The sequence below is a fragment of the Stegodyphus dumicola genome, chromosome 3, assembly GCF_044657685.1.
Source record: "Stegodyphus dumicola isolate Sdum_Otavi_A_Nest chromosome 3, ASM4465768v1".
Lineage (NCBI taxonomy): Eukaryota > Metazoa > Arthropoda > Arachnida > Araneae > Eresidae > Stegodyphus > Stegodyphus dumicola.
This window is the reverse complement of record NC_140770.1, coordinates 140052122-140062636: the sequence shown is the minus strand read 5'-3', so window position 1 is coordinate 140062636 and position 10515 is coordinate 140052122. Positions and strand designations below refer to the sequence as shown.

Sequence of the window (10515 nt, the reverse complement as noted above, 5' to 3'; positions counted from 1 at the left end):
ACTGGTGTATGTCGACAATCACAGATATGCTCTGGTGAAAGTCGAAAAGAGAGGTCATAAAGTGTCATAATAGTTTAAGTTGTTGCAATAAATAAGATTTGAATCACATAATTTAGTAAGTTTTTTATTACTGTTATTTTATTTTCTCATTTAGAACGTACTGTATAATTAAGTAAGTTTTTAACTTCTATTATTTTCCTTTCTCATTTTGAATGTATTGTGTGTTTTAGGTTCTCATGTTCTTAAGTTCTTATTTCAAGTCTGAAGTGTGTTTATTCGCGACTGAATTATGGAGAAGAAAATATAATATTGTTATATGTTCAACATTCACTATTAGTACATGATGAATGTCGACATTGACCAGTGTAAGTCAGAAATAAAGAGTATTTGGAAAATATTTCGGACATACACCAAGAGACTATGTGAATGTTGATATTCACCGGTGAAAATCGACATTCTCCAGATTTTGGTGTTTCAACGTAACATATATATACCTATTCAGTAGAATATTTTAGATTTTTTTTAATAAGTTTATTTACTTCTGCAGGAAAAAGATTGTAACATTGCTTTTTCACTGCAGAAAAGTATAGTAATATAAATTTTAAAATGGCAAATAAAAGCTACACATAAAATTTCATCCAGAAGCTTTATATACACTGGTCATTAAAATTAAAAAGATGAGGAAAAAAAATGCTCATTAAGTTAATGTTGCAACCAATGCTGTAACTATTTATATTAATTAAATACAAACTGAACACAAAATTACACTTCTGCGCATACATTAGCATCAGAAATATGCAAATTTAGCGATTGAATATGTGGTGTGCAATGTACACATGTTGGAATTCTGGTCTATAATGTTGTTTCTGAGGGTGATCAGTACGGTAGTTACGGCTCAAAGGCATCATTTAAGTGCAGAAGTAGCAAGTAATTGGTAGAATCGAGGGCGATTAAACATAAATGGAGGCTGCTCAAGAATTGAATATCTCACAAAGTGTCATATCAAGAGTTTGGAGCCGCTTTTTAAGCACTGGATCAGTTAATAGACAGATTGGTCAAGAGCAACAACTGTGTCAGACTATTTTTTGTCATTGTCAACTCAAAGAAACTGCAAAGTGACTATACGAGATTTGGTTTCAGACTTTCAGGCTGCCACAAGAACCCAAATTAGCCATTTTACTGCTGCACAAAAGTATAACGCGGTTGGAATGTATGTGAGAAAATCGATGGTTTGTGTCCCATTTACTCCAGCTTCCAGAGAGGCCCGTTTAAACTTGTGTCTTTGTCATGTTCAATGAAGCCAAGATGACTGGACCTAAATATTGTTTACTGACAAGTCCAGATATAGTCTGAAAAGTGATTCTACTTATGTTCTGATCTGGAGAGAGGAAGGAACATGCAACTTGCCTTCTCTTCTCTATGAAATATCTTATTTCTGCAACTGTGGTTTAAGGTTTGGGGAGGAATCATAAAAAATGATTGCATATCTTTGAAGGAGCTTCTGTAACCGTTCAGAGATATATAGACGAGGTATTGGAACCTCGAGTTAAGACGGTTTAGGGATGCTGTTGGCCTAGAGGTTTTGTTAATAGATGACAATGCTCGGCATCAATGAGCATATATGGTGTCAGAATACTTGCAAATACAAAGATGTCACTCGAATGGATTAGCCACCTTACTCATCCGACTTGAACACGTGTGGGATGCTTTAGGATGCCAAATTTCTCTCCAGACCCTCCAGGAGCAGAAAAGTGTACTTAATAGAAGAAAGGCATGAAATTCTACAAGAACTTGATTAACACTTTGGTCAAGTCTACAAAATCAAACTGTGAGGTATGCCTATCTGTGCAAGGTGACCATACACTATATTAAAGAAAAATGTTTTCCACATGAGGTGACATTTTTTTCATTATTTTCTAATTTCTATTAATTTGCTTTTTAATTTCAATATTTTGTGAATAATCAACTGTCCAACATAGCAATTTGTCTAATGCTTTTGTACAAATTTCTATTAATTTTTCATTACCCTTAATTTTGATAAGCAGCGTATTTAAAAATAAATAAGTAAAATAAATAACAGTAGCTTCAATTTTGGCCACTCTTCTTACTAACCAGAAATACAGGGAAGCAGTGAGAGTCCGTTGCTCTGTAACACTCTTCTTATCATGCCGATCTCCCGCCTTTTTTAGTAGTGCATTTCAAATAGGTAAAATTGAAATATACACTATTTACTTGAAAATACTACCTTCCTTACATTTTAGGATAAAACTGTAGGTGAATATCAGGTAAGAGTATGCACTCTAATTACAAAGAAAAGTAATTAAGTATAATATTTCACCACAATACAAAAAGAAAAATGAGAAATCAGTGGACTGTTGTCATTACCTCAGCTAATGAAATATCTGAGCTAGGCATAGCCATTATAATTAGCATTATATATGCAATTTATGCATTCTTTATAACCTTAAATTTAAAATTAAAACAGTTATTAAAGATTTGTTACATTTAACATATATTTATAAATATATGAATTATATTTAATAAGGATATACTGATTTTGCTGCACTTCTATTAATGTCTAAAATTTTCATTGTTTTTGTTTCAGCTAGGTCTAAAGTAAGGGTTCTCAGTTGGGGAGGATTTCTCATTTACTCAGAACCCATAACAGATTTGCTAAAAAAATCACAAGCATATAATAAAGAAATAAGTCATTAGACATTTTAAGTTGAAATGTTCAAAATACTGTCCATTTCATTCCATTACACTTCTTATAAAGTAAGCATTATTTCTACCAGTTTTTTTTTTTTTTTTTTAATGTATTAAGAGATTAGCTTTAAGATTTTTATTACTTAGTCTTATCATCAATAAACATGGTTAGCACTTAAAACATTTTAAATTCAAAATAAATTTTATAACTACTGCAAAATATGCTAATGTGTTAGCTGCAATATATACTATGAAACGAATGCTCGTAGTATTAGAATATTAAGCAGTCTGGAAGTTACACGTATTTATTTGTACAAATAACATACTAAAATGAACAAAATGGAAGGAACTTCATATGCATGACATAATTGTCTAAACATGATATGAATGTCCTAGATTGGGATTATGTCTTGCTAACACTGCATGGCCTTCCATCTAATCTTCAAGTTATATTGCTATAAAGTTAACAGTCATTTAACATACAATATGTGAAGCTTTTACTTCAGTCACTTAAAAGAAATAAAGGTATTTTAACTTGTGTGCCCCACATGAAAGAGTACATACAGGCCACTTGAAAGCTAGCTACCAAGTTTATTAGAAATGCAGAAACTTGTTGGAAGTTCTGTCCTGGAAACTGTACTTTCTTAAAATTTGTCTCATACTTAAATCCAAATTATGAAATTTTTGTTTATATTAGTTCTTCACCTGTCTGAGATAATAAAATTTATCATAATCAATTAAAATATGCTATTTTTAGAATGTACCTCAACTGAAATTTGTAAAATTTCCTAAATTAGGATTTAAATACAATTCTCATTAATTATGAAAATGACAATTACTAAATTTCATAATTATTATTTTAAGCTGAAACAGCTTGCATGTGTAGCTTAATTAAAAAGAAATTATATGCATCAATGATATTGCATTTATTTGCCCAAGTTAAACAACTTTTAAGTAGAATTTGGATTGTTTGAAAAAAAAAAAAAAAGTTGAACTAACATGAATATGAGAATTTAATACCTCTAATCTGATCAAAAAACATATTCTAAAAAAGTTATGAGCATAAAATATATTAAACTTTGCCTAAATTTTCTTCTTTATAAGAGAAAGAATATGTTTTATATTTGATTTTTTTTTTCAAACCATTTAGCATATTATAAATCAAATAAGATTTATGTATAATATTTAGCATACACATTACTTTTCTGATTGATAATATAGACAGTATCACACGGAAAGACAAAACAGCTCTGATGTCCAACATAAATATTTATTAAGACTCTAGTATATCCCACATACATTGATGAATTTTACAAGATCAGTCTAATGCTAATATTTCAAAAATTAAAATCTAATACATAACATAACTTTAAAATATTAAGCTAGCAAATGCAATGGATAGTATAACATCAAAATCCATGCATTTTAAATTTCTTTATCATCTGCAAACACTTAAGATGAAGAATGCAGATCAGTTGAAGTGAAATTTAACATCACGAATTTAAAATTTAAGACAAAAAGTAAAGCTACAAAAATAATTCTTCCCATAAATAAAAATTAAACTAATCTACATTTAACAGATTTGTAATAATTTAACAGCTACATATAAAACTAAAAAATTGTCACAATTTATTATAAGAAACCTTAATATATTCTTTTCTTTAAATAATTTTATCTAGTGTGTCTGTGGATTACAGTATAACCAGTTATTTTTATTTTCTTTCACTAAGAATGAATTAAATGATTGTTTAATAGAATCTGATGGAGCTGTGTAAGTTGGGACTTCCTTAAGTTGCTGTGAAATGCATTTTGCATGATCAGATTCTTTTTTATGGAGCCATTCAGAAACGGAAGAGGCATCATTGTGAAATGACTTCATATTAAAACCATTTTTAAAATTCATACATATATATTTTACTCTCTGTGAATGACTAGCTTCTTGATTACTAAAAGTATTAAGAAATTGATTATTTAGTTGATTTTTAAGTTGTGAAGAGGGTTCATATTGTAAATAGGTTTCATTGTTTGGCACTGAGGAAGGAATGATGTGATTCATTTTCAATTTTTTTGGTTCAGTAGTATTACTTAGCCAACTGGATACTTCTGAAGATTGTCTACATTGATTAAAACACCAATTTTCCATGCTATGGAGGTTCTCGGATGCAAAATTTGACTCCAGTGTCAGTCTACATAGGTCCTGATGAGAAGAAACATAAAATTAGCAAACTCATATTACTTTGCTGAAAGTTCTTGAAAAACTGACTTTTGATGCTTTAAATGACAATATACAAGATGAATAATATATTTGACACTTTCATTTCTTAACTATAATTAAATTTGTTGTACCTGATTCTAATATATATTAACACCACCACAGCTGTCAACCTTGAAATACAAAAATGAGAAGTGTTTTGTACAACATGATGCCATTATTTCAGAACCCTAAATTAACTTAACTTTATAATGCATGGTTCAGGTTATTGAACTATTAATAATATGATTCTGACGTAAAATATATCAATATTTAATTAGATAGTTTAGATTTTATGTATGGTGTATTACATTTTAAAATTTTATTACACTTTTATACTGAGATCTTCCTGAACAGGAAGGAACAGCCCAAAGTACTTTTAAAAAGAAAATACTAATAATTATTAAGGTACACAATATGTGGATAATCTTAGTAATGTACCATTTATTGATGTAAAACAAAAAGTACCGTAATTTCCGGAAGAAACGAAGCGGTGTTTACGTGTTTAAAACTTAAATTTTCAGCGGGTGCGGCGTTTCTACCCATGCATCGTTTAGGTGCACTAAAATTAAAATATTTCCTATGATGGTCATTGTACATAGTTTGGATGGCCTTGTCATTGTGCATAGACTGGTGCTGTTCCCACACAAAAGACCACTTAGTTGCTTTTTGCGAACGTTATTTTGTTTACATTCTTTCCCTTGAACGGACCTACATGCCTTATTCACCTTAAGCGAGATCTCAGAACAATGACATTCTTTCCCCTTTTAAATCAACATTCTCATCAGTTTGAATAGTCTCTCTCCTCTGCTATTCGATGAATCTTCCAAGACCCATCCTCTCTCCACCCCTGCCTTTTCTGCAATTTTTTTCAAAGGCAGACATGACTCCACCTGCCTCGCAATAACGAACTCTGACGTATTTCCCCTTCAGCATGAATGGATTTTTCTTGGCATTCTGCCAGATACAGATTCCATCAGTTTGGGTACAAGTACTTGTTGGATAGTTTTTAAGTAAGAAGGGAGCAGAAAATTTTTGAAAATGTCCCTAAACGGCACAGAAGCTATACCGCTGGTTTTAAGCTTAATGTAATTTCACGTGCTGAACAAATTGGAAATCGAGCAGCAGCTCGAGAGTTTGAAGTGGACGACAGATGTATTTGACGTTGGAGAACTGAAAAAGAACTTCTTAAAAATATGCCCCAAAAGAAGTGGTACTGTAAGGTGGCCAAATGTAGAGGACGACCTTGCAAACTAGATAAAGGAGCAATGAGGAAAGGGAATGGCAATTTCGACTGTAAAAATTGGCTTACAAGCAAAATTTATAGCAAAATGAATAAACATAAATTACTTCAAAGGAGGTGTAGCAGATTTATGAAAAGAAAAAAATATTTCTGTGCATACTAGAACAACAGTCGGGTAACAATTACCACCAATGGACCGGCAGGATAAAAAGACATCTTTTCTAAAATATGTGACAGCTATTCTTGACAAAAAAAAAAAAAAAAAAAAAAAAAAAAAAAACTTCTTCGGTCACAGATAATAAATATGGATGAAACACTGTTAGCTTTCAACTCTCCTGCAAACAGAACTGTTGATGAAACTGGTGCAAAGACGGGGCATGAAAGAACGTCATTTACATGTGTGTTAGCTTGTGCCGCAAACGGTAACAAGCTAAAGCCGATGATCAATTTTAAACGAAAGACTATTCCGAAGGGAGATTTTCCTAATGACGTAATTATTTGTGCAAACGAGAATGGCTAGATGTGTGAAACAATCATGCATGAGTGGCTACAAAAAGTTTGGCAATGTCGTATGGGATCTTTTTTCCAACCAAAGGGCTTATTGATAATGGATTCCATGCATGCTCATTTCTTTGAGTCAGTGAAAACCAGATGTCAAAAATTGTCTACGAACGAAGCAACAATTCCTGGTGGTTTGACAAAAATCTTACAACCGTAAGATTTGTCAGGTAATAAATCCTTCAAAGCTGAAGTCCGAAAGCAATGGGAGTGTTGGATGAGTGAAGGATTGCATACGTAAACCAAAAGCGTTAAAATGCGTAGAGCATCTTGTGAAGAAATTGCAAAGTGGGCAGGAAGTGCGTGGAAATCACATTAGAAACATCGTCAATAATAGCAGGGTTTCAAAGAAGCTGAAATTATATCCTTAGATAAAGAGACTGTAAATCAAGAGGATGAATGTGATGATCTGGAAGACTTAGATCAGGATTTACTAAATCATTTTAATTCAGATAGTTAAGAATCAGATTTTGATGCCTTCATATGATGTATAGTTTGCTGTAATTTGTAAGTAAAATTTAAAGAGTTATGGTTTTATTTCATGCATTTTTCTTAACTGGTATGTCATATACAGTCAAAAGTCGTTAATCCGGACTCGTCGGGACTTCGGCAATTCCGGATTATAGATCATCAGTTTAAATCTCGTAAGATGGCATGCAGAAATTCTAAAATTAAAAATATGAAACCGTAATTTATGAAATAAAGAACAATTATGATCTAAAGGGTATCAAAATTTGCAAAAAGAAAAAGCTTAATATTTATTTGTTTACTTTATTAAACATTTCTTTCAATGTAAGTTGTTTAAGTTTTGCTTCGTTTCATGTGATAATACTTTCTCTTTAATTCTATTAAACAGACATAATTTCTTGTTCAGTTACAAAGTTCCGCTGTTCAAGTCCTATAGTTGCTGTGTCGAGAACACCGACTAATTTGTCAATCGAAATTTTTTCGTTTTCAATAACCTATGTCACTTTTCTTCGCTATTGGAAGCGAATTATAATGACGAGGAACTTGATTTAAATCATATCAAAGACGGAGCATATCGAGATGAAATACTACATTTGGTAAGGAATTATAAGCCAAATAAAAACATCTGCGCTGAAGATAAGGATAGTGCTGACAAATCAACTTCCAATTTATTACGCGCCCGCCGCGGCGTTCCCCCCGCCGAGCAGTGTGAAATTGATAAACAGATTTCGGATTTCAAAACATACTTTCGCTTTAGATCCTTTACATATTAACAAATATATATCGGAAATTCTATTTGATATAATCGAAAGTTTAAGCTTACTTTTATAAAATTGCTCTTACAGTCTGCAAAAAATAATAAGCCGGATCCAATTCGAAAATTAAGGAACAACGCAATCATCAACATTAACTGAAATAGATAATTAGCTAATTTTAGCTTATACGTCCATTATACATAAAACGCGCACGCGAAAACGTATTCTGCACTTGCGCACACTCACATGCGTAGTCGTAAAAGGTCTTACGTGCACGCGTAAACGCCTATGCGCATGTGTCAACGCGGTGCATGTGCAGACAGTTTTTAGTTTTGAGGTCCGGATTATAGATCATTCCGAATTATGGGTGTCCGAATTAACGAGTTTTGACTGTATCAGGACTTAGGTTGAGTTTTTGCATCTATACGGCCCACGACGATGTCACGCGCAATTTAATCTATTGCGGCGTTTCTGTGCAATTTTAATTTTTTTCAAGCCATTTTTTTTCGAGTGCGGCCTTTCTTCCAGAAATTATGGTAACTGATTATAAAGGAATCAGTTAATATTTGTATTTATTTTGTGTTTAATATTATATACCAATGTTAATTAAACATTGGTTGATTCTCCACATAAGTTTTGCAACTGTCCACATTAGATTAAGCCATATCAGATCAAATAAAATGCAATAAGAAAAATTATGCTGAAAATCACTAAGGGTGGCAGAGTGGAATTTGCACAATTCAAGTTTCATTTATTGCTGGGAAACATTTTCCATTGCTGAGACTAAAAATCAAAAGCTGGAAAATATGATGAATAACTGGGAGAGTTGGCAGCTATGGCTTACCAAAATAAAAATTATTTCCCAAGCTCAAGTGACATCTACAGTAAACCCTCGTAACGCAAACTCGCTTAAAATGAACATTTGGTTAACAAACAAAATTTCGGCATCGGCACCGATGTGTATGATCCTCTAGAAAGTTTTTATCAGTTAACATGAATTACAAACTATTTTTCAGCTCGCAGCATCATATTTTTTATTTAACACAAACTAGGTTTTTGATATTTTGTTCTTGTTTCTCTGCTAGGGCTGCATTCAGAAATGTTCCACCCCATTTCATTAAAAACTTCGCACAGTATACTGTATTCTTAAAATGTAGCCTGCACAAGTAACAATTGCAATACTAAGCAAAACTGGTTGCATAAAATTGACCGAGTGAAAGGAAAGTATGCCTCATGTGATGTCTACAATATAGATGAAACTGGACTTTTTTACTAACTTAAGTTGTACCCTCAGAATAAAAGGTGATAAGTGCCATAGTGGAGTATGCAGTTGTGTTTGAGGTGCAAGAAATGCCATCAAAACTCCTTCAATACGAAAATACATGTCCAAGATATAAATATCAAATAAGTGTTAAAGACATTTTATAATAATAATTTAAAAAAAGGAGAGATGATAATTATACTATATATGGATGTAGCACTTCTTTCTACAAAGGTAGATATTGGTATGCACGAGTTTATGCAGAGAGGTTGCTTTCACCTTTATTTAATGATATGAATAGCTTGTGAAATAGAGTAATGACAGAATTTTAATCAGAAATTTCCAAATTTTACTTCTGGATATTGCATACAATGCGAGAAATAATAACTTTCCATGTTCAATCTAAATTCGTCATTTTAAATTATAGTAAATCAATAGCTCATTCAATGGTATTACTCTTATACTTACAAGAAAACAAAATAATATAACAAATTACAAGAAAATAAACTAAATAGTCTTATATTTACAAATAATATATTAAATAAATTTAATTGTATCAGTTAATTTTTTTTGGGGGGGGAGGGGAAATGATTAAGCCATAAAATCAGAAGTTTAAAAGACACTTTTCCAATAATATATTTTATGGTTATTTTATATACATTATATGACCAATTTTAAGATAATGGATGTTAAGGAGGTAAATAACCAATCATGCAAAATATACAAAGGGCTTCGTGAAAGAAGTTGTCCATTTTTGCTATCCATATAAAATATTATTGAAATCTCGGTGAAATTAAGGAAAGAAATACCCATAATTTATTAAACTAAATTTTTATGCTAAAATGGCTTCTCTTTCAAAAAGTATACATTTTTAGTTATGTAATACTGAAATGAATATCAAAATATTTCAATTGAATAAGATTATTTGATCACCACAAAACAGACTAGTCTATCTGCTTATGGAGAATTGTCTTCACTGAAAACTTTCAAACGAAAACTGTGACTCATTTATACTATGCATAGCAAATGAGGAAAACCTCATACAACTGCAAGGAAGAGAACTTATAACAAACTATACTTTCATGACTTTAGCTACTGAGCCACTTATTAGTCAAATGATACTTAAAGGAAAACTTCTAAAAATAATACTATTCCAGTACTAAAGAAACACATTTTTGTAATACTTAACACACATTACATAACAACAGTTGTTTATTTAACTTCCTTGATCATATTTCAGCTAAACTTGTGTCAACATCTAAAGAGCAGTAAA

The 10515-nt window shown here is 31.5% G+C and overlaps 2 protein-coding genes across 3 annotated transcripts in view; one reads left to right on the top strand and one right to left on the bottom strand.

Moving 5' to 3' along the window:
- The window catches only part of LOC118188188 (PX domain-containing protein kinase-like protein), a 96232-nt gene extending 91328 nt beyond the window's left edge, over positions 1-4904 (top strand). Inside the window, exon 16 of one of the 2 annotated variants that reach the window (XM_085813371.1) lies at positions 2606-4904. The gene's annotated coding sequence lies outside the window, so the exon portion shown is untranslated. Of the gene's footprint in view, positions 1-230; positions 1891-2605 lie in introns of those variants that run through there. The other variant, XM_085813370.1, reaches the window with a different exon arrangement.
- The window catches only part of LOC118188189 (uncharacterized), a 36874-nt gene continuing 30316 nt past the window's right edge, over positions 3958-10515 (bottom strand). Inside the window, exon 6 of the mRNA XM_035358563.2 lies at positions 3958-4903. Coding sequence (XP_035214454.1) covers positions 4382-4903 — 522 coding nt within the window. The 3' untranslated portion in view covers positions 3958-4381. The remainder of the gene's footprint in view (positions 4904-10515) is intronic.